At 35.0% G+C, this 25,273-nt stretch overlaps 2 protein-coding genes across 3 annotated transcripts in view; both read left to right on the plus strand.

Moving 5' to 3' along the window:
* The window catches only part of Cda5 (Chitin deacetylase-like 5), a 203,815-nt gene extending 195,435 nt beyond the window's left edge, over positions 1–8,380 (plus strand). The window contains exons 11-16 of one of the 2 annotated variants that reach the window (XM_088273878.1): positions 83–276; positions 1,328–1,553; positions 2,901–3,193; positions 4,036–4,180; positions 4,820–5,018; positions 6,346–8,380. In XM_088273878.1, coding sequence (XP_088130004.1) covers positions 83–276; positions 1,328–1,553; positions 2,901–3,193; positions 4,036–4,180; positions 4,820–5,018; positions 6,346–6,504 — 1,216 coding nt within the window. In that variant the 3' untranslated portion in view covers positions 6,505–8,380. Of the gene's footprint in view, positions 1–82; positions 277–1,327; positions 1,554–2,134; positions 2,361–2,900; positions 3,194–4,035; positions 4,181–4,819; positions 5,019–6,345 lie in introns of both variants that reach the window. The other variant, XM_088273810.1, reaches the window with a different exon arrangement.
* A 716-nt stretch (positions 8,381–9,096) lies between these two features.
* Ir21a (Ionotropic receptor 21a) lies at positions 9,097–24,386 on the plus strand. The gene is made up of 9 exons (XM_088273998.1): positions 9,097–9,421; positions 11,836–12,035; positions 12,122–12,250; positions 15,335–15,496; positions 16,489–16,730; positions 18,107–18,247; positions 19,225–19,417; positions 20,133–20,334; positions 21,054–24,386. Exons 1-9 carry the CDS (start codon positions 9,134–9,136, stop codon positions 21,858–21,860), a joined length of 2,364 nt encoding a protein of 787 aa, XP_088130124.1. The 5' UTR covers positions 9,097–9,133; the 3' UTR covers positions 21,861–24,386.
* The last annotated feature ends 887 nt before the right edge of the window (positions 24,387–25,273 follow it).

Genomic DNA, 25,273 nt, shown 5'->3' on the forward strand with positions numbered 1-25,273 from the left:
AGAATGAAAGCCAATGCCCCTATGTAAACCCCATGAGTAAATAAGGGTTGGTATTGAATAATAATTTTCCAAACTTGTACAGCCGCGCACGCCCCACCCTCAAGCCGTCGACGTCCATCGTGTCCAAAGCCACCGAGTTTGTGGATATCTACCGCCACCCTCCGCGAAGACCCGACACCGTGTACCCGACTCCCCAGGTGGACAAGACGGCCGCCAAGTGCAGGAAGGATGTGTGCCTGCTGCCCGACTGCTCGTGCGGAGGAAAAGATATCCCTGGTAATATCTCCACTACATTATCTCGCAGATTCCTGCTGTATCCATCAAATTATTTTCAGCACTAAACTTCTTTGATCAAGTATGTCACTCGCCTTTGGCAATGCCCATTGTCAACCAGATAGTATTTGAACTTACGGATGAAACAACAACAACAAAAAAAAACAAAAAATCGTTGTTAGGAAAAGATATCCCTGGTAATTAATATCTCTACTACATTATCTCACAAAACCCCGTCATATTGTTGTCAAATTATTTTCAACGCTTAACTTCTTCAATTGTTAAACAATATGCCATCTGCCTTTCTGGACAATGTCCCTTGTCAGATCACATATTAGTTTATTCAACTCAAGGATTGAAAAAAACTGTTGTAACATTATCTTGCAAAATCCTGCTATTTTAAACAGTTTTTTTCTTTTTTTAAAATAACTTTTTTTAAATAATAATAATAAATCACATTGATGACAAACTCAACAGCCAAAGAACAAGGTCACTTGTATCTTTTTTACTTTTTATTTGAATCTTACTTTAAGGCCTTTCTGAAAATATTAATTAGAACTTTACTCAAAATTTACTTTTCTCTTAAAAATATCCTGCCATCGACCGGTGGAGGTAGGATTCTCATTTCAAATCATTTTGACTGTTTGAAAATTATTTTCAACTGTTTGCAAACCAAATATAACAGTTCCAAGAAATAACCGTTTTTAAAGAACAATTAAAAAAAATTTACCATCTCTAAATTTGAAACATTATCAGGAATATTGACAAATAATCTTTAAAATATAACACCATATATTATAATTACACATAAGAAGAACCTGGGTTTGATTGGTAACCTGAGCTTTAAATTAAATTAAATTAATTTTTCTTTCTGAAAAACAAAAAAATCATGTTTTAAATAAAGTCATTCTGCCAACACACTCATTACTCATCAAAATATATTAATAAGTGCCACCCATTTATAATTAAACTGTCAGTTTTCTGTTTTATCTTTTTGTAATTGTGATTACTTGTTACTTCCACGGACAAAGCAATAACATAATACCATGCACAGGGAATTTACCAGTGGAAGAAGTACCTCAGATGGTACTAATAACATTCGACGATGCTGTCAACGATCTCAATAAGGGAACCTACGCCGAACTGTTTGAGCAGGGAAGGAAAAATCCCAACGGCTGTCCTATCTCGGGAACATTCTATGTCTCCCACGAGTGGACGGACTATAGCCAGGTTCAGAACCTTTACGCCGATGGCCACGAAATGGCTTCTCACACCGTATCGTAAGTCGCCGATATATCCCAAACATGGCTTCCTTGGAACTTTGTGGCTTGTGTCCTTGAATGTATCCGGCAATGACAAGTGCGCCTATCTCCACTTTCTACAATGCCGGTTACCGCTTTTTCTTCATCACTATTTTTTTTTAACCATGTTATATATATTGTTCCTTTTGTTCATTAATTTTCTTACTTTATCATTCGTAAACATTGAGTATTTTGTGTGCTACCTGTAAACGATTGACAGTTGTAACATATATAATCAAAAGCTACAAATATATTCAATGTTCACTAATGATAAAAATGCTACCTTGACAAAATCCACTAACATTGTTTTGTTTTCTTTTTTTTCTTTCCTTTTCTTCATCCTTTATCTAATTATCATTATCACGATTGCCCCTCCTGTAAAAACAACCATGACCCTTTTGTAAATCTTTGTCCTAAATCTTTAACCGTCACGATCTGTCTCCGATGTATTGTCCCCCTTTCGATTAAATGACTTCCGTACGACCCCTTCATAAATGTCTAAATCCCCAAACTAAAATCCGGCCCCTGAATGTCCCGGTGACCCCAATACCCACAAATAGGTGACCTCCCGGTTGAAGATGTCCCCCAAATCGTCATTTTGACCTTTGACGACTCTGTGAATGACCTGAACAAGGGATTGTACAGTGACCTGTTTGAGAAGGGTCGCGTGAACCCCAACGGATGTCCCATTGCCGCTACTTTCTATGTATCTCACGAGTGGACCGATTACAGCCAAGTCCAAAATCTCTATTCCGCGGGTCACGAGATGGCTTCCCACACCGTGTCGTAAGTTCCATCACTTCAAATCAAACAACTAATTTGATTAAGTAACTCTATTTTTTTAATTAAAAAAAAACAACTCAATCTTACCCAAACATTCAGTGATAACTCTTGATATTTTTAATAAACATTTTCGAGGTTCAAAATAATTTGAGTTCATTCATCCATCATTCTTATATTTTTTTATTTATTTGGTTATTGATATAAAAGGCTTGTTATTTATTATGTGCTAACAATCTAATTTAATATTTTAATAAGCAGACTTACCGGTAAAAAAGCACATTTTCATTATTATTTTTTATTACGTTACCACCACATTAATGAAACATTAACAATACACATTATATTTAACAAAATAATCCATGTACATACATTATAAACCCTTTTTTAACTTTCGCTTTTGATAAAATATATTATATGTGAACATTATTTACATACATGTTTTCATATATTGTATTAATTTTGGTCTAATGATTTATTAAAAATATAAATAAAATACTCATAATTTTTCTATGATTGTTTACTAATTCATACTTCCAACAATAGCCACAGTTTCGGTGAGCAATTCTCCCAAAAGAAGTGGAATCGCGAAATATCCGGCCAAAGAGAAATCCTGGCCGCGTACGGCGGAGTGAAGCTGGAAGACGTGAGGGGAATGAGAGCTCCCTTCCTGTCCGTGGGTGGAAACAAGATGTTCAAGATGCTGTACGACTCCAACTTCACGTACGACTCCTCCATGCCCGTGTACGAGAACAGGCCCCCCAGCTGGCCCTACACTCTGGACTACAAGCTGTTCCACGACTGCATGATTCCACCCTGCCCCACTAAATCTTACCCGGGTAAATCCCAACATACACTTTATACATGGAGATATTTTATTTGTTTTTATTTCATCATACACATAATTACAAATTATAATAATGTGCCCTCACTGATTTTTCTTATGCCGAGGGCACATTTTGTAGTATTATTTGGCACATTTTGTAGTATTATTTCGAGAAATAACAACAGGTTGTTGCCGAAACTAGTTGGTAAATAAAAATATGAGTGGATCAAAACACAAAGTCTTTTTATTTCTCGAAATAATATATCAATATGATCCACAAAGTTAATGCTTTCAATATTCTAAACAATTTGTAGTATTTAATTATAAAATTATATGAATGAAAATTATCTATGACATGCAATCAAATACGACATAGCCGAATGATTCAATCTAATTCATTTGAAATGGAAGTGAGATCTCTATCCAGACCATGAGTAGACCTCTCCACTGCCAGATGTATGCCTCTTCTAATGACTTCCAAACTTCTCTATTATTTATGAATAGCTCTTTCATATTTAATTTATATTTTTAATGACTTTCTTGATAATAGAAATAGATTGTACAACTTTATTACATAATAATCAAAGTGTTTTTCACCAAAAGAGGTATGTGTTTTGTTTGATGTATTTTGAATCTGTGTATGAATAAATGGAAATTGATGAACAAAAGTAATATTTCATTTAATTCAGAGAGATTTTCTTCAATGAAATTGCACAGTACCATTTTCTAATTCTGTAAGAATAAAATCGTCCACAAATTCAAAGACAGCGATGCATAAAATCAAATCCTTCCAGGATCTAAAAGGTTTCACTTCTAAAACGCCCGAGTCTTATACATTTTTTTTTATATGTCCAGGTGTCTGGGAAGTGCCTATGGTGATGTGGCAAGATCTGAATGGAGGAAGGTGCTCCATGGGAGATGCCTGCAGCAACCCCTCTGAAGCCGACGGAGTCTACAAAATGTTGCTGAAGAACTTCGAAAGGCATTATACTACCAATAGGTTTGTTCATATTATTTATTATTGTCAGAAGAACGCCGAGGACCTGGCAGAAAGCAAACATCGTGGCTTCGCAACATTCACAACTGGACCGGGATGAGAGGAGTGGAGCCATAGTGATCTCCAACGTTGGGAGGCCCAAACAAGGCACACGAAGAAGAATTATCATTTCCACATACGCTCTATAAATTTAAAGTGGAATTCAGTAAACAATAGTTATTGCATAAATCTCACAAATAGGAAAACATTCTCACTCTAATCCTTTCTGAACCTGGCATGAGAAAACATTATTTTATTATTTTTTGATTTGGCTTTACCTTGATGCAAAATAACATTATGATTTTGATATAAATTAAAACTCTTGTTTTCACTGACAACAAAAAAATCCAATGGCTAAAAATTAATTTGTCCTTTGCTCCACATACTGTTGTAAAAGATACAAGTGAAAAAAAAAGTGAGCTTACATTTTAACTTAATGATACTAATGTTGATAAAATATCAAATGACATTCAACATAGGACCTTCAAGGAACAAATCCATGTCAAATGAGATTCGACATTGAACCTGTGAGGGTTAAAAACTAACCATTTTAGAAGATTTTGGTGAGGATTTCAAAGCATTGACTGTTAATTTGGTTTCTAGGGCACCATTTGGTCTGTTCTACCACGCCGCTTGGTTCACGCAGGCCCACCACAAGCAAGGCTTCATCATGTTCCTGGACACCATCAACGCCATGAAAGACGTGTTCCTGGTCACCAACTGGCAGGCTCTGCAGTGGGTGCGTGACCCCACCCCGCTCTCTCGCATCAACTCTTTCCAGCCCTTCCAGTGCAACTATCAGGTACGTAACAATCATATCGCTCACTCCTTTCAAGAACGTCATGAATCAAAAATCGACAATTTTCAGCTGTGCATGTTTTCGGAATGCCCAGAAAATGTACTATATCTCAGCAAAAGAGGCATATTTTTAACTTAATATTTACCCGCTACAGGGCAGAAAATGTTGTTTTTGCATTTTGAAGAAAAGGTATGGTTTAATTTTTTTTTTTAAATATACTAAATATTTTGCAAATGTAGAAAAAACCTTCAGGTTTCACCTAAAAAGATCTGTTGCACAGTAAAAAGTTCAATAAGTGGCTTGATATTTATTTTAAATATGTACATTGTATTATATTTTTAAACTTTGAAAACGTTCTCCTGAAAAATCAAGTTTTTTGATTTATGACGTTCTTGAAAAGAGTGAGCGATATGTCTATATTACCTTATTCCGATGAATAGGAATCAGAGAATTCAGCAAACTTTCTGTCTCCAAACCTAGCAATACTGGGCCAACCAATGCTAATACATTGTTTGGAAACGCTTAAAAGCGTCTTTTACATACTGTTGGTAGAGAGCGGGAGACGCTTAACATGTTGACTGCCAACTGCGAGATAGTACTGCCGATACTCGTAGTCGGCGTCCTACGAGTTATCTCGTACTGTGTTTACTTGCCATATTCATACAGCTACTATAAAATTCCTAGTATATCAGTGCTAATATGGATAGATGGTTTCTGGGAAGAGAACAAAAAATCAATGCTGGCTTACATGAAAAGAAAATTTATTGATAAATGACCAGAAAATGTAATTATGTACTATAATTAGAGTTTTTAATAATATAATATGATAAAATGAAATTGGCTTTTTAGACCGGGATTCTAAAAATTGCCTTGACAGTCAACGTATTAAAAGCGTTCTATTTGCTCACTTTTGGTAGAGCGCGAGAGATGTCAAAAAACATTGTACAGATCTGAATTGGATTTGTGGTTACTTGTGATTAGTATACTGAGGGTCGGGCGGCAGACAGTCTTACTATAATTAAGGTCGGAGTTGATGAAAAAATCACCCGACAACAACGTGTTATTGCAACGCTACACAAGTTATGTTAGGATATATTTTAAATTCATATAACTTTCTAGAATAACATGATGATTTAAATATAAAAATAAAACACTTGTATAAGACCGGTTTTGAATTTATTAATGTAAAATTGATAAAAACGTTCATTGGTGTTTAGGAACAAAGATAATTCAATGCGTAGATTCTACCATGGCAACTTGTCCTCAGATTTGGTTTGTGAAGTGTTTAAGCTTGTAAGCAAATAATAACTAGCTTGTATTTGTATTGCAGGATCGTCCCAAGCGCTGTAACAACCCTAAAGTGTGCAATCTGTGGCACAAGTCCGGAGTGAGGTACATGAGGACATGCCAACCCTGTCCCGAGATCTACCCGTGGACGGGAAAGACTGGAATCCGATCTTCCAGAATAGACAACGACATAGAAGATTAAACTGTACCATCCTAAATTATTATTCTGTTTAATTTGTGCACTAAACTACTCTACTTAGACTAGACCAGAGAATAAGTTACTCATTTGCAATGCAAAATTACTAATGTTGAATAGTTTGTGCGATTCAATTTTTGATTTGTTTCCTTTTCTGCCAAATGTATTTTAATAATTTATTTGATTTCGGAGCAAAATTTTCAGCAGTTCTTATCGATCAGTATTATTTTGACATTATTATACATAGTAATAATTTGCTGTCATCCTAAGCACAGAGGTTTTATCTTCATTCAAAGCCATTTGTTCTAAATTGAGTCATCCCAAAAATATTAATTCTGCTTACAATGAATTTTGTCGTCTTCTACCGGTTTTCACATAAAACTTAATATATTTTTTTACCAATGTCTTACGAAAACTTTTAAAATATCAGTGTCTCTGTGCTAAGTTTGTCAACGCTGTCAAAATCTGACTTATAGGAAGAAAGAAAAAAAGAAAAATCTTTTTAAAAAAAAGTAAAACTTTAACCGTATTTATTCAAACCATGACATTTTCAATAATCTTTTTTATTAAAATGGATCTTTGGTTCACTACTAATGACAGATTTTTAAATTTTATTCTAATTACACTACTCGTAGGTAATGTCTTATTGTCTCTTATGTCTCTTAAACTAATGGAAGAATGAGGGGGATTTTTATCTTATTTATTGAAGCATAGGAAATTATTCAATTATAATAATTTTTCTATAGCTGTGAATATTTTAGAAAAATTACGATTAAGTTATCAAAATGAAAATACTCCACACAAATAAACAGTTTTATTTTTCTAAATTATAACAGATACAATAACTTATTAAATTGTTCCCGTTATATAACATTTGTAGTAAATTATCGCAACGTTTGAATATAGACATATTGGATTCAAGTGAAATAGCCATCCCTGTGTAGTTCATAAGTGCCTAAAGTATTTAATTCACTCTTTAGTAATTAAGGAAACATTGCCACCTAAATATAATTTTAGAATATCAGTTAATATTTCAAATTCACTCACTTTGCTTTTATACTCCTTTAAATTTATTTCATTTTCGTTGGAATAATTCTTGAAATATAAATAATAAACTAATTTCAATTAAAATCGTATCCGTGATGGATAATCAGATATTTGTGGCAAAATGCTCTTTTGGTGTGTAGAAAGACAGTTGTTTAGGTGTTTGACAACATCATACTACTAAGTTAGTACTCGATGTCGCGCACACCCATACAACTTCTGCGTAATTTGTCTTGCGTCGAGAATAATGCGTAATCGTGTATGTTATGACAAATCTTTTGTAAATACGTTTATGGATCTAATTTATAATGTATCGTAATATCGGATGAGCTATTTCATCCCCGTAGCTTTAGCAGTACCCATGGCTTATTAGTATTGATGATTTCATCCGAGCTCCATCTCCGCTCCGTAACCGGAGTCAACTAAAGTCGTCTAATTTTGTAAATATTTTTCCATCTTTAAATCAAAAATAATATTTTATTGTACAGAAGTTAAATTAAATTTTTCGTGCCAAGGATTTTATGACAAATGTGATGTAAAACCAGCAAAAGCCATCGTAATAAGGAAACACCATCGGTATTTGTAAGCTGCAAATTGTGAATAGTTAATAGAGATTATTAGGTTAAGTTACTTAGGTTTTTTATTTAAGCAGTCCTTCATCCCAGTGTATGTTGAGGAAATTCTAATATATCCCTTTAATATTTTTATACAATTGTAATGGAATATTGTATAAAGCCTATTCCTGCCTCATTTATGTTTAATAAACTGAATTGGCTTTTACCATCTCAACTGCTATGTAAGAAACCAGTGAGTGATAATAAATTCCTAATTGAAAATACTATTGTGTTTCATTTCATTACATTGGATAATTGAAATTAATTTTGTAATACCTGCATTATTTTCCGTACATACATATATATTTTGACCCAAACCTCTATCTAATATTTCCAATAAAAAGAAATGGAATAGATCTTTATGAATAAATAATCTCCATCTATATTCGAACTGCTTATGATCCCCATTGCCTGTAGTACATTAATTTTGCATGTTTCAATCAAATCACCTGTTTTATGACCTTTAAAAAAGTTTTCCATTATAAGAATTACATAATAGGAATCACAAGGTATAAAAACATGCCTCTGCGCTTTCTTAAGTCTATTCTGTCAAAGTGGGGTAACTGAACAACAGAATGCTCAGAAAATTGATAATTCTCTGCGCTTTATCATTTTCAACTTTTGCCCAAGAAGTAATTTACTATCCGTCTAAAGAAGTTGGATATTATCAAACGAATTCTAAAAGTTTTCGTATCCAGTTTTTAAACGAAACTGTAGATCACGATGCCGACAATATTCAAAACGACGGTCGGAAACTTTCTAAGAGACAAACGGATGGCACTTTTCATGGTAATCCAAAAACTCGCCAGGAAATGTGGAATTTGGCATTCTTCGGACAAAAAACAGCTTTTGACCAAATCCCTTCCCTGATCAAACTACTGCACATGCTCGCTACTAAGCACCTGAATGAGTGCTCTCCGATCATACTTTACGACAAGTTCGTAGAAAACAGTGATGTTTTGCTTTTGCAGCAGTTAATGCAAACATTTCCCTACGCTTACGTTCACGGGAGAATCAACAACAACAATTCCATTTCTGACAGCAAAATACTGAAAACTATGGCGGACCACTGCGTCAACTATATTTTGTTCATGGCAGATGTGATGAAGTCTGCGGAGGTATTGGGTCTACAGGCGACCAGCAAAGTGGTCGTAGTGGCTCGCTCCTCCCAATGGCGGGTCCAAGAGTTCTTGTACCACAAAGCGTCCAGAAACATCGTCAACTTATTGGTGATTGCTCAATCATTCAGAGAAGATGACACATTGGTAAGATACAGAAAAAGTGTTACCACACAGCTACTATTAGTTGATTACGATATTTTTCACATTTACCTTACTATCCTACCTGCATACAAGCCTTTAAATGAAGAGGCCTTGTGGGTTATTCCTTTAAAAAAAAACAATTCAACAACTACGAAATACAATAGTACCGTAAAGTGGGTATACATTGCACCAAAATATTGCATTTTTTCAAAAAATTGTCTATTCACATCAGGTTTTTTACTTTTTCTGAGGTTTCAACTATTGCAATGTAATAACACATATACCTGTAACATGTCTGATATGTTTTTAAATTTTTATCTATTTTGCTTGTATTTTTTTTTTATATTTATATTTTGGTGCAAAGTATCCCGGGGTAAAGTACAACTTTGCACCATGATATTTTCTCTACACTTTTCGTACTAGAATCCAAATTGATGCAAAGTAAAGGCATACAAGTTTCATCCTACAAGTTTTGTTGCACCTTATGAAGGGTTTTGGCTCACAGTTCACTAAATGCAGATTATAATATTGTATAATTATGGAAAAATAAGACACTTGATAGAATTTTTTTTTAAAAAATATTGAAAAATCTAACAAAAATGTTTTTTTTTTCAATACTGAAGGTTTAAAATTATATAAAATAAAAGGTGGATATTAAAACATATCGTACTACATAGGTAATAGGAATTAAAATTAAATTAGGTCTAAATATGGTCAAGTTCCGGGACGGTAAAGAAACCTCTTTTGGATTGCATTTTCGGTTCTTTTATGGAACCCACTACATCCTTCCAAGAATATTGAAGAAAGTCATCCTTCATCGGCCACTTCCACGATTTGAGACTCTCCTGCATGGATTTAACAGCTCTGTCTTTCTTTATTTCCAAAATCTGTCCCGGAAATTTTTCTCCTTCATAATGAAATACGACATATTCTCCCACCTTCTTTTTTACTGGTCCTAATGAAACGGAAGAACAAATACGATAACTGGTTTCAGTCATCGTTTTTGTTCTTCTCCCTCTTCCTCAAAGCTTTCGTGTGAACTATAATCAGTTAATACTAGATATGCTGGAAGTTTCGATGCGGAAAGTGGGATCATTGATGTAGTTGGTTCAGGTAGCATTTGTGTCTCGTCAACGTTCATTTCGACATTTGGATCGTGAGCAATGCTCTTACCTGGTTCTATCGGTATCGTTTTCCTGCGTTTTAATACTGAATTCTTTAGGTTGAATCTGTTTTCTTCCAAAAACTGTTGAAAACTCTGGCGCACGTCATCGTCATACGCTTTTAATGGCAACCGATTAAGTAACTGACTAGTTTTAGCAACAGTCAAGGTTTTATGTCTTTGCAAAAATGATCTTATCCATTCAGAGCCTGGTACGTTGTTCTTTAATATTCGTACTCTTCTGCCAAATCTATCCAAATAGGCTATTAGAATGTAGCGAATGTTAAAAACACTCACTGGGAAACCGTACTCACTCATGTCTACTATGCAGTTTACGAAGGATTGCTCTTCGCCCTTGTCACATATCGGAGGTTTTCCCACAGGTTTTGTTTGCTGACTTTTGAGCTTATAGTTAATCGTCTTTCTGGGATTTTCTTCAGCCTTTCTTTGACTGATTGTACCATTTCGAATGGCCTCCAAACACTGCTCCACTCTCTTCGGTGTAAAATCGCAGTATCGTCTGGCATAAGGCCGCTGTTTGTGTGTTCTTGACATTTTTGAAAAAAATATACCATCAGGAATTAAGTAAGTACACAAAACCTATAGATATTTAGCAAACATGTCAAGTTGTATTAGCCGTTTTAAGACTTTTCATCAAATTAATTAACTATGGCCTTTTGTGGATACTTTGCACTTGGTGCAATGTTACCCCAAATGTGGTCAATACAAGTCAGTTCTTAAAAAAATATTATTTTTACAAAAACTTGACAATGTAACTAAAAAATACAGCATTTGAGAAAAGCAAGGCCTATCTACCTACGATTTAGAGACCACTCGCTTGTTGTAACTAGTTTCAGTATACTGATTCCACTGGATTTTTTCGGACACAATTTTCAGACAGAAAACTCTCTTTACGTTCGGACAGGAAAAACGCATTGAAGCAATAGTGATCGACTGTTACTTCTGTAAACTAAAAAGTAGATTGAAGTGCCCTCTATCAGAAACAATAGAAAGTAGAATGAAAAATGACATGTATCAGAGATGACCAGCTCTACAATTTCTTTACAGAAGGTGGTGCAAAGTATCACCCATGGTGCAAAGTATACCCATGGTGCAAAGTATACGGTAGTGTAACTTTGTTGCACTACAATCAAAAGTACATACAATTTGTGAACATCACTTTTTTATGTAGTATTTCTCAACTCTAATTTAACAATACGTGGATTCGAAATAAAAAATACACATTGAATTTTAGGAAACTCCCTATATTTTATATACCCACAATCTTTACGTAGATGGTTTGGGATCGAGTACTCCAGAAGTTCTGACTTCCTGGGCCAAAGGGAAACTCGCTCGCCCGGAGATAAATTTATTCCCGCCAAAGATGATAAAAGGTTATGCGGGACATAGATTTTCAGTGATTGCAGCGCATCAACCTCCATTTGTGTTTAAAAGGTGTCAATCAATTTAGACTACTTTAAATTTAATTAGTATTATTTGAACAAAATATATTAATTATTATAATTTAATGATGTCATTAGAATATCAACGGACAGTATCGGCAACAGACACACTACGTGGGAAGGTATAGAATATCGCATACTCAATTTGCTCGGGCAAAGAAACAACTTTTCTATCGAAATTAAAGAACCTTTGGATTTAACAGACGGGTGAGTATTTTATACATTTTTTTCTTTATTTTATTTACAGCCGTGGCCAATTTTTACATAATAAACATAATATAGTCCGCCTCCGTAGTGTTAATGGTCAGCACGCTCGACTACAGTACTGGAGATCCTGAGTTCGATTCCCAGGGGGGTCAAATAAATAAAAGTGATTTTTTCACTCTTATATTTATTCAATATTACCTTGGACTGGTACCTGAAGCGGAGGGCTGATCACCTTTCCTTCATGTGTTAACGATCAAGATAACACTGCGTTTATATGATGCAGTGCCCTATGCACCATTGTGGTGTGGATGAATGAAAAATTAATGAAATAAAATATAAGTAATAATAGATTTTTGTCACGATGTTGGTTTATTGGCTAATAAATTCATATGAAAAATCACAAGACAACATTCTGATTGAAATCTGTAGAGAACTAAAGGAGATATTAAGGTTTAAACTTTAGATATTTGAAAAAAACAAAAAACGTGCATTCGCATACGTCATCAAATTTCCATCATCGAACGTTTAATGACGTCATGTGGTTTATTGTCTATGGTTTATACAGCTGTAATAGTAGTTGTGTGGATTGTTGGTTTACCACTACACTACCATTTGTGTTATACAAATATGAGGGAAGGGAGGGGGGTGGGAGGGTGGACCATAGACATCAACAAACAGAGCCGTCAATAATATAGCAATGTTAACAATATTAAAATTAGTCCATCGTTTCTGTCACGTCATTCATTACCAACTTACGAAAACAATGTATTTACGAAGGCGAATTTCCCAAATTAAAATATTGATTATATCGGCAGTTATAAACACTTCACGAGTCTAATACAATCCTTTATAGGTTGAGTATGTTAAATTAGATATTCCTCACGTCTGACAATGATCCATTGTTGTATAAAATCAATAATCTCTTTTAAGTATATTAAACAAGGATGAACATATTGACAAGGAATTATACATCACCCTGAAGTATTGTTATTATATTTGCTTTGTGCAATATAACTAACTTGACGCAATATAACAATATTCTAACGCAAGTGACATGTTCCAAATATTGGAAATAAATTATGCCGCAGTGCTCGTTAGGCTAAATATTTTATTGTCTCATTTATTTGAACTATTCTGGGTCTTTCTGATATTTTGTATCTACTTTATTTACCCTATAAGGATAAGTAAGGACTATCCTACCTGCATATAAACCTCTGAAGTAGAGGCTTTGCATGTTAAGATACATACAATACAATCTCACCTTAATACTTTATTATTAAAATTATAAAGCCCTGATAAACTGCAATTTAAGCAGTATGTCATTAAGTTCTAAACCTGACGATTGCCAGAGATGAGATATCTCAGAAGCAATAAAAGTGACTCAGTGTTGCAAGCCTGTCCGACAATGAAAATTTGAAACTGGTTTAATTAAAAAAATAAAACTTTATCAAAGTAAATTATAATTTAGTTAACATAAGATTAAAAAAAAATTTAGACTGATCAGCACTGCAGCGTAATTTATTTGCGACCATGAAAAAGGTAAGTAAGGTTCAAATCCATATTTGGAAGTTTTTTTAGTACTACTAGTTTAATTGAGTATTGAGTACTAGTTTAATTGAGTATTGAGTACTAGTTTAATTGAGTTTTGTCCGCCTCCGTAGTGTAATGGTCAGCACGCTCGGCTACCGTTCTGGAGGTCCCGGGTTCGATTCCCAAGGGGGGTAAAATAAATATAAGTGATTTTTTCACTGTCATATTTATATTCAATATTACCCTGGACTGGTACCTGAAGCGGAGGGCTGATCACCTTTCCTTCATATGTAAACAATCAAAATAACACTGCATTTATATGACGCAGTGCCCTATGCACCGTTGGGGTGCAGATAAGGATTTTATTTTTATTATTATTAATTGAGTATATTGATAAAAAATCTTAAAATGAAAACATATATATTTTTTAAGGGATTAACCCGCAATGCCTCAATTAGAGTCTTGTCTGCAGGTACGATAGTAAGGATAGGGAAGTTAAATGTGAAAAATACATCACAAGCACCCAGACCAATTGAAAATAAATCTTTCTTGGATTTATTTTGCAAATGGCGGGAATCGAATCTGCGACGTCAGAATCTACCCAACAGCGCCACGGCGCTTGCCATACATCTATAATATATTATAGACAACTACATATCTATCATATCTAATATATTTTAGACAACTACATATCTATTGCAAGTTTAATAAATAAATAAACAGCGGAAAAAAACTAAGTGATCACTTTATATACTTGTGTAATGCTCACCATTCTGCTCATCAAAATAATGGATTCTGTTCAACAGAACATCCATATTTCATTTTTTTATGATTATAAGAGGTCATAGAGATTATAAAGATTTTAGATTATTAGAGTGTATATGTAGTATATGTTGGATTCCTTTTGTATGTTTGTTTTAATTTTGATAGATGTGAAATTTTGGTTGACAGCGCTGTCATCAGTTATAATAAAAGTTTCATCTCAGTTTAATCCAATGTCTAATTCAACCACTGATTCACTTAATTCAACCCTTAACCCTTTTCTCTACACCCAATGGTGCATAGGGCACTGCATCATATTAACACAGTTTTATCTTGAACCATGAAGCCAAGGTGATCACTCCTGCGCTTCAGGGACCAGTCTAAGGTAATATTAAATAAATATAAGAGTGTAAAATCACTAATATTTTTTCACCCCCCTTGGGATTCGAACCCGGGACCTCCAGCACGGTAGCTAAACACGCTAACCATTACACCATGGAGGCAGGCAATAGGATGTATAATATTGAACTCATGCCCTAGCTTGCTAGCGAGTGTTTTTTCCTAGAATTTTCACTCGTGAATTAAATGAAATTATAGTAACTTTAAACATAAAGAGTAAACCACTCACGAGTAGGCTTTGGCTATAAAACTTTAAAAGTTGAAGCCTGAGTAGGGACATGATAAGCGGTGTTGCGTAAGCCGTAGCTAGATTTCAGAGTCACTTGGACGTTAGGTAATTTAAAAAAATTACACGTAATCAATAAATTAACTCATATCTTATTTGTATTTAAGGTCAGGGGATGCTGTGACTAAAGATTTAATAGCGGGACACGGTGATATAGGCATAGCGGGAATGTATTCAACGGTAGAACGACTGACTTCTCTAGACATGTCATCAAGTCATTCTCAAGATTGTGCTGTCTTCATATCCCTTACCTCAACAGCTCTTCCCAGGTAAACCTTCAAAACCTACAAGTAAAGCACATGTCAAAAATGCTAACATTGCATGTAAAACAAATTATTAACCCATTGCACCACTAATAAAGATGACATAATTTCATATTATTTTTTGACATCTCATCGAACATCTTTAATGAGATGTCAAAAAATAATATGAAAATAACTCCTGTAATTGAAGATAGTCCAGATTTTGTAAACAAGTATTTGGACACACTCAAAATGTTGTGGATGACATAATTTGTTCATTACAACACAATATTTAATTATGACACATTTTTTATTACAATAACATTAAGATTTTTAAATAATTTTAAATTACACACAAAATAAAAATGGAAAACATAAAGGCATTTTTTTTTAATTCAGATTATTACATTTCATTATGAAATCAGAAACCAAAATATACTTATTTGTGTCATTTTTATGTGTAAAGTTATTTTCAATCAGTTTTAATGTAAAAAAAATGAAATATTCACAACATTTTGAGTGTGTCCAAATACTTGTTTACAAAATGTGGATTATATCCAATTACAGGAGTTACTTTCATATTATTTTTAAATTATCTGGTCAAATTACATATAAGCTTAAATAATAAAAATGAAAATGATATTTTCTGGCGTTTCTCATGTGTGTGATTATAATCCAGGATTCGGACCTCACATACTAATATAAGAGTTTCTGATTTATAAAAATCTTCTTTACATCTCACCAATAGATGTCTCTAGTGAAGTTCTAGTGATTCAAGAACAAGGTTTCTAAATTGGTTCATATTTATAGAACTTTCAAGAATTTGAGTAATGTGGTTGTCAATAATGGGTAGAATTGGTGAATGTTACACGTGTGTAAAGTGATCACTTAAACCAGCCTATGACGGTCGTCAGTCCCGTAAATGCCCAGACATCCATATTCTTCTTCATCTTTGATGAGATGTCAAAAAATAATAATTTAAAATTCAATAAAAATGATGAAATAATTATTTTTTTTAGATACCGAGCAATAATGGGCCCATTCCACTGGACGGTGTGGGTTGCCTTGACGTTTACTTATCTTTTTGGAATATTTCCTCTCGCTTTCTCTGACAAACACACCTTGAGACACCTGATACACAATTCAGGGGAAGTGGAAAATATGTTCTGGTACGTTTTCGGTACATTCACCAACTGCTTTACATTTACGGGGAAGAATTCATGGAGCAAAACTACCAAGATTACTACGAGATTACTAATAGGTATGTATTTTTCTACAAATTTTTAATATTTTCTACCAAATATGCTAAGTTCATAACATATTCATTGGACCCAAACATTAAGTGTCATGAGATTGATGATATATCGCTCACTCCTTTCAAGAACGTCATAAATCAAAAATTGTCAATTTTCAGTTGTGCATGTTTTCGGAATGCCCAAAAAATGTACTATATCCCAGCAAAAGAGGCATATTTTTAACTAAATATTTACCCGCTACAGGGCAGAAAGTGTTATTTTAGCATTTTGAATAAAAGGTATTGTTTAATTATTTTTTTAAATACACTTAATATTTTTCTAATGGAGAAAGAACCTTCAGGTTTTACCTAAAAAGATCTGTTGCACAGTAAAAAGTTCAATAAGTGGCTTGATATTTATTTTTGGTATATTGTATTATATTTTTAAACTTTGAAAACGCTCTCCTGAAAAATCAAGTTTTTTGATTTATGACGTTCTTGAAAGGAGTGAGCGATATGTGGAGGTCCTCACCAAAAGTTACATTTCCAATATTGCACAAAAAAATCCATTAAATGCAAACCTGTTCTGTTTACTGTTTTCTATCGAAATCTTAATTAAATTTGCGACAAAACGTGACCAATCATGTCGCTCACTCCTTTCAAGAACGTCATAAATCAAAAAACTTGATTTTTCAGGAGAACGTTTTTAAAGTATGAAAATATAACACAATGTATTAAAAATAAATACTAAGCCACTCATTGAATGTTTTACTGTGCAACAGATTTTTTAGGTAAAACCTGAAGGTTTTTTCTCCATTTGAAAAATATTTAGGATATTTAAAAAAATAATTAAACAATACATTTTTTTAATAATGCAAAAACAACATTTTTTGGCCTGTAGCGGGTAAATATTAAGTTAAAAATATGCCTCTTAATGGGATATAGTACATTTTCTGGGCATTCCGAAAACATGCACAACTGAAAATTTACGAATTTTGATTTATGATGTTCTTGAAAGGAGTGAGCGATGTGGTAAACCAATATGAAATCATTAAATTGCACCAAAATGTGACAATTTTACAAGCTAGAACTCCTGATTACTTAAAATCATTTATAATGGAAATGTAACGTTTTGGTGAGGACCTCCACATATATACAATACGAGTTTCAAAAATTTGAGTAGTGTGGTTGTCAATCATGGCTAGAATGGTGAATGTGTGTAAAAGAGTGATCACTTAACCTGCCTATGGTGGGTCATAAGCCCTGTAAATACCTGGACTTCCATATTCTTCTTCATCTACATGTTAAGATGTCAAATTGAAGGTGGAGAAACCCAGATTTGTGAACAAGGATGTGGACACACCGAAAAATGTTGTGATTAATTATTTTTTGCATCTTTCAAGGGTGGTACTGGATTTTTACAATTATCATAACAGCTTGCTACACAGGATCCATTATAGCCTTTGTGACATTGCCTGTGTATCCCGCCACTGTCGACACTGTGAAACAACTCCTGTCTGGAAACTACAGAGTTGGTACATTAGGTAAGTGAGCAAATTCCAAAGGATCTGTTTGTGCCTCCGCTTATAGCTCTTGGGATGTTGACTCCCAGCTGTCTTTCCACCTTTTTGGAGGTCTGCCTGGGGGTCGGCGTCCTTCAGGGATTCCTTGAAGGGCGATACGTGGAAGTCTGTCATCTGACATTCTGTTTACATGGTCAATCCAGTATCGCCTTTGTTGTCGTCCCCACCTCACGATATCCTCCGTCTTACACATGCTCCGGATGTCGGTATTTCTTACTCGGTCTCGCAATGTGTTTCCGGTTATGAATCAGAGAGTCTTCATCTCGGAGGTTCGAAGTCTAGATTTTGTTCTAGAAGTAAAAGATAAATAAAAATATGAAACAGCTCCTACCTCCTCTTCATCCGCCGACATCCTAAGGACACAACTATAAAATTTAGACTTTATCTTCACATATGGTGTGTGAAAATGATGCAGAATGCATCGAAACACTTGTCACAAAATATTTAAATAAATACAGATATTTCCAAGTAAAATTTAAATTCAAAATAGCGTGGTTACATTGTTTGCCCTATGGCACTAATCACGGGCACACGCGTCCACTAACTCCTCAGAGGTTGCAATTAATTATTGTATGAAATCATAAAAAGAATAAATACTTGAACTTACTTGAAATATCCGCGTTTATTTTTAGGTTTATAAATAACTTGAAGATTTTACGCTAAACTTATATTCATTAAAATGTTTCAAATTTTTTTGTCACAACGAAATGGCACGGTAAATGGGTAACTGAAGGTAGGTCAGGTCGCTCCAGTGGCTTGGGACGAAAGAGGATCTACTTCGCGTTGTCACTACTTTTAACGGCGTGGTGACGTCATGTTGTTGCACGGCCGTCTATAGTTTGTCGGGCCGACCGAGGCACCATAATAGAAATAAAATTACCTCGAGCGTGCATTGAAATATGCTGGGATTATAATATCAAATAATTCATATATTACAGACCGTGGAGGGTGGGAGAGATGGTTTTTGAACTCATCGGATAAATACACCACTAAGCTTTTAAAGCACTTGGAGTTTGTACCAACTATCGAAGCGGGGCTACTCAATACAACGAAGGCATTCTTTTGGTCATATGCATTTTTGGGTTCAAAATACCAGCTGGAGTACGTGGTTCAATCAAATTTTACAATTGAGTAAGTTATACTTCTTTTATATAATGTCACCCGAATTCAGAACTATCCCTAACTGCATTTATTTAGAAATTTTACAGGAGACCCAATAAAACATACCAAAGTGAGTTAGTTCTCTCAATCTCTCAAGTATTTTCTTTTGAATGTTGAGTACCTATATATGTATTCAAGTTAAGAACTTTCTGGTATATATTTTTTAAATTCTAACTGTCATGCCGCTTCCAGTAGGGGTAGGCATCTCTCTACCTTTATTCTTTCAAATAAAACATCACACCACTCTGTCTTTGCAAATATTTTTTGCCTCTTTCACATTCATCTGCGTACCTGCCGATTATTCTAACCAGTTACCTGACCACTTACAAGTATTTTAAATACTTGATCATGTTTTCCACGGTATTCCTCTGCTTCTATTTCCAATGTTCGCCTCATAAATTTGTTTTATTGCTTTTTCTTCACTCATTTCTTCCACATGCCCAATCCATCTCAACACACTTGACACTCTCTTTATTTTATGGATAATGCATATCCCAGTCTTGCATTCTTTCCTCATAAATATCGCCATTCAAACATCTATCATACATCATTAAGAGATCACATTTTGACTGCATTCAGTCTACTTTGATCAATTCCATACATTAGCGTTGGAACCGGGACTCCGTTGTGCACTGCCATTTTAGCTTTCGCTGATAGATATTTCATCTTACATTTTATCTTTTAGAACTGCAAAACGAGCCGTGCTTCATATCAGTAATGAATGTTTCGCTCCGTTTGGGGTATCCATTGGTTTCCCTAAAGAATCCGTGTATTTAGACAAACTGAACAGAGGTATACTCACCATGCAGCAGAGCGGAATACTATCCAAAATAGAGAGCGATGTCAAGTGGGATATGCAGCGCAGCTCAAGTGGCAAACTTTTGCAGGTACATAATTTATACGTTGCTTTGTAATTTTTTTATACCCTTATCCACACCCGATGGTGCATAGGGCACTGCATCATATAAACGCAGTGTTATCTTGATCGTTAACACACAAAGGAAGGGTGATCAGCACTCTACTTCAGATGGTGCACAGGGCACTGCATCATATAAACGCAGTGTTATCTTGATCGATAACACACTAAGGAAGGGTGATCAGCACTCTGCTTCAGTTACCTTCTTCTTCTTCTTTCCATGTTCGCTCCCTAGGTGGAGCATATGGCCAACACGAGACGTCTCCAAGTCACTCTTACACGCGCCATCTCCTTGGCTTCCTCCCAAGTCAGTCCGGCGTCTCGAAGTTCCACTGAGTATAGTCGGTGAATGGTCGTCAGCGGCCTTCCGAGGCGCCGGAATCCTCGGGGTTGGAAGAAGAGACATGAGGGGTTGATGCTCTCAGGTGGCATTCTAAGGACATGTCCCAACAATGTCCACCTTCTCTTTAGGACTTCCAGTATGAGGGGCTGTATGAGGGGCCAGTTACCAGTCCAGGGTAATATTAAGTAAATATTAGAGTGAAAAAATCACTTATATTAATTTGACACCCCCCCTGGGAATCGAACCCGGGACCTCCAGTATGGTAGTCGAGAGTTTAAACCATTATACTACGCAGGCAGACGAATAAGAAATGTTATTTACCATACAAACTTATTTTTACTTCCCAGGTCAGCACTGGAGGGGCTCTCAGAATGGTGACTATAGACGAGCGCGGCCTCTCTCTGAGCGACACGCAAGGCATGTTCCTATTACTCGGAGCTGGATTTCTGGGCGCCGGTGCCGCCCTGCTTTCGGAGTGGCTCGGAGGATGCGGGAGAATGTGTCGCCGATTCAGAAACAGACCTCCTTCCTCGACCGCTTCTACTCTCTCCTCCGACACGACGAGATCCAAAATTGTACCGACACCAAAAAGCAAATATAAGAGCGAATACGGAGACATGTACGAGAAGACTACCGATTATCCACAGTCGAAGAATAAAATCGACAGCACAAGTGAAGGCAGCGAGGTTTACTTGACCAGCGACTCTGAAGTAGAGTCGAATCCCAAGAAACTTGTATTCCAAGTGCATGTTGACGAGTACAAAGAACCTACGGACGATGTTGAAAATTTGATAGATTCAGAGGTCATTGTCCACGAACAGATGAAAGTTTGCGCCGATATCACTCACACTGTGGAAAACGAACGTAGCGACAGCGAGTTGGGCGGACACTCCCGCAGATCCAGCTACGTAGATTGGGATAAGGAAATAAATGAACTCTTTCACTACACTAAGAGTGAAACAAGCTCCGAAGGTGAACAAAGTAGAGATATAAATCAGAAAGATAATGAGATGCAGGATGAAGAAAACGAAAGAGGAATATCAGTCTTTGGAGAAAAGGTGTCACCCGTGGAAGTTGATGACGAAGGTTTCTCGATAGATAAGGAAGTTGCAATGGAAGTCCAGAGTGGCGAGGGAGGGTCAGATTCCAAATAAAAAAACCACATTACATTCAGCTTTTTATTATATAATATTCTTTAAAACAGTCATCAAAATAATTTATAACGATTCTATCATGTCCATCTCAAATCCAGTCGCAATCAAATAACAAAGCTGATAATAATAAACCAAATAATTACAAGAGAATAAAGGGTAATCACGAATGGTGAGAGTACCTGTTATGACTGTGGACGCTCGCGGTGTCCAGTGCGCTATTCTTAAACAAACTAACTAAAGTAAATATAGCAGGACCTCTATAATACACTGAAAATTTACCCCCTGTTCGGACTAGTGGAGCGTTCGGATTACAGTACAGAGAATCTGCAAGGTATTTTTATCAAATAAAATAAATATGTATTGTAAAATTTTAAATGTATTTATTGAACTTTTTTAAAGAAATCAATATTTTTGTTGGTGAGGAGATTTAAAGTAAAAAACTTTGTCTCGTAATTTACGTAAAAGCATCTTCTCTGGCGCAGGAATATCCACTCGGTCAGGGATGAGTAGGTGTTCGGATTACAGAGGTGTTCGGATTAGCGGGGGTTCGGATTATAGAGATCCCGCTATAACTATCAAAATCTTAAGCTTACGACGATAAGTAATGAGTCAACACAATAAAGAAATACCTTCTCAAACAGAAATGAGAAATTTCTAACTAAACGTTGATTTAAGAACTAAAAACTCTTAAATATACAAATATGATTAACATAGAATAAAAGCGTTTGATTAATATTGCACTCGCTTATAATTGTTAGGATTTGGTTGGCCACAGAATCAATGAGTATTTATAACGAAGTACGCAAATATTAATGCTAAAACAGCACCTGACTTGGGAGGCGTTATAATGTTTACAAACTCAAAATTAATGTATCGTGTAGACGAAATAATAAAATATCGTACAAAAATAATACTAAAATCATTTTACGTTTCCGATCCACTTCCTATTCCATCATAAATATCTCTCAGTTTACCCAAGGTCCAATTTTTAACCACAATTATGTGCAATTATATTTACAACATTTTGAAATTTACAAAGTTTAATCTAAGAATAAAGTTATGGCGAAGATGTCGCTCTTTTCAGTAGTACAAGCCGGGAGCACCCGACACGCCGCGGGACTCCACCCCTCGTAACACAATCAAGCACATAAAATACAGACATAATATTTCTTTCACATAAATTTCTAAGTGCCGACATATTAGTCTGTGGTGAAACTGTGAATATCCAGTTCCCGTATTTTCTACAATTTACATTGTTCAGTTCCATTCTGAAATGGCACTCTACAGCATCGGATCGACTAATTCTAAACATTAACATTATGTAATATAACACTGAGACGGAGAGAGGTAAAACTGAGATGGGAACACAGATACAAATTGTGGCTAGTACAAGTACGACGTGATGAGAGGGTCTATGCGGACAAAATGGAAACAAGGCACAAAGCTAAACAAATACTCGCTGCACATTCAGTGCCTATCAAGGATAATGTGCAAATGTAACAATCATATAAAACTCTACACATACATTGGGAAATGACGACAAATTGACTGGATTCAAAAATATACACTGTCCCACACGACAATGAGTGTGGTTACATTTTCCGAATGATTTACCTAATACATACACAAATGTGATGTATATAATATATTACAACGGTTAAGCTTAACACCGATCTTTATAAAATATTTGCACAAACACAAACATAATTTGGATTCAGGAGTACGAGGATAAAATGTAATATTTTTATAAAATTAATTTTAGTACTGCTGAATTGTAATGTTTGTCAATATTTATACAAAGGTACATCAATAATGTAATAGTACACGCTACAACAACAGGGCAGATAAGATCACATGGTACACAAATGGTACATAAAATGGTACAATACATACACATTACATTAGGCACTGCAAGTAAGGCAACTACAGTGGTGAAGATATGACAGGAAAGTACAATGTGGGAATTACATTCCGGCTGCTACCGTTCCGTGGAAACAGTGAAACAGTGCGTAGGGCTAGTGGTTATCAACAAAATTACAGGCAAGCCAGAACAGAACACACAATATGGAGCCCGGCAGTATTCGAGGGGAAGGGTACACAATATACACACATAAACAAAAGCCTCGGAATCCGTGGTAACAGAAGTCTTCGAATTGAGACAAACAAAAAGGGTTCCTTGATTTCATGTGGAATGAGGTGGGGTGCATCACATGGCAAACATTGATTATTTGGTTCATTTACTCACAAATTGTTTTGCCTTCTTAGGAAATTTTCAAATTGATTTATTGCTGAGATTTTTTCTTATATGTGTGCTAAAATTGCGATAAGACTTTTTTGCAAAAAAGGTCATTCTTGTTAGGTGTGTACAAAATCAACAATATTTTTCTCAAATATCCACTGATTTTACTGTTTCTTTCAGGTATTGGTGGAAAACATATTGAACTACTCAAATAAAACAGCATTTTATTATAAACATACTTTCATATATTTAAAAATAAAAGCAACTTGAAAAAAAAAACAAAGAAATTTCATTTATAAGAATGTCTCAAGGTCTTTGAAAATTGGCTCATCTTCGGAGTTTTCACCATCGATCCTCTGATTGGTAAAACTTCTCATTTGATTGTCACTATCAATACTTTGTAATATAACAAATGTTTTTTGCGAAGTTCGATAATCGCTTTCATCATCAATATAAGACGAATCTCACATTGTAACGGCGAGAACAGTAGGATTATTGACAGATCCAAACTTTAGAAACGCGCAACACAACCTCCCAGCTTGATCACCAAAATACACTGGCATCATCATCTGCTTTTGACAAAGTATGCCAGATTCAATATTTCGATTCTCAGCACTCGGTTAATGTATTTAGTTGATTAGAACTTTTTTGGTCTCTGTGGTATGGTGGTATGGTCACAAAGCATTTTCGGTGCTCTGTTGCCATATTAGATGCTACTTGAATTATTATATGTATAAGGTGATTGCTGTGTTGAATAAATCCATGATGTTGAGTGAAATCATAGTGTGATACTATTATTTTTTACACTTGTGAAACAAACTAATCTGCACTTAAATTTTTGTGACTATTCAGCTAAAATGACTATCAAATCGCATGATCATATTCAAATCAAGTTCTTATTTTATATTATGACTCTTCAACCATGTTCATGTTTTACTTAATGTTTATCCAAATAAAAATCTTTATATGTTTTGAAACTGTATTTTTTTTATTCATTGTTTACATGGTTGATCTTTTTATTTAAAATGGACTTTGACAATGATAAATAATGTGAAAAACCCTGCCCTAAGATCCACGTGGAAAAAAATAGAACCCTTTTTATGATTTCATATAACTATTTAGTTACAAAAGACAAATTCCATTACCAGGGAAAAACATGTAAAATAATAACTGG

This window comes from Brachycentrus maculatus, unplaced genomic scaffold, assembly GCF_059751285.1.
Source record: "Brachycentrus maculatus isolate JH-2025_06_01 unplaced genomic scaffold, ASM5975128v1 h1tg000004l, whole genome shotgun sequence".
Lineage (NCBI taxonomy): Eukaryota > Metazoa > Arthropoda > Insecta > Trichoptera > Brachycentridae > Brachycentrus > Brachycentrus maculatus.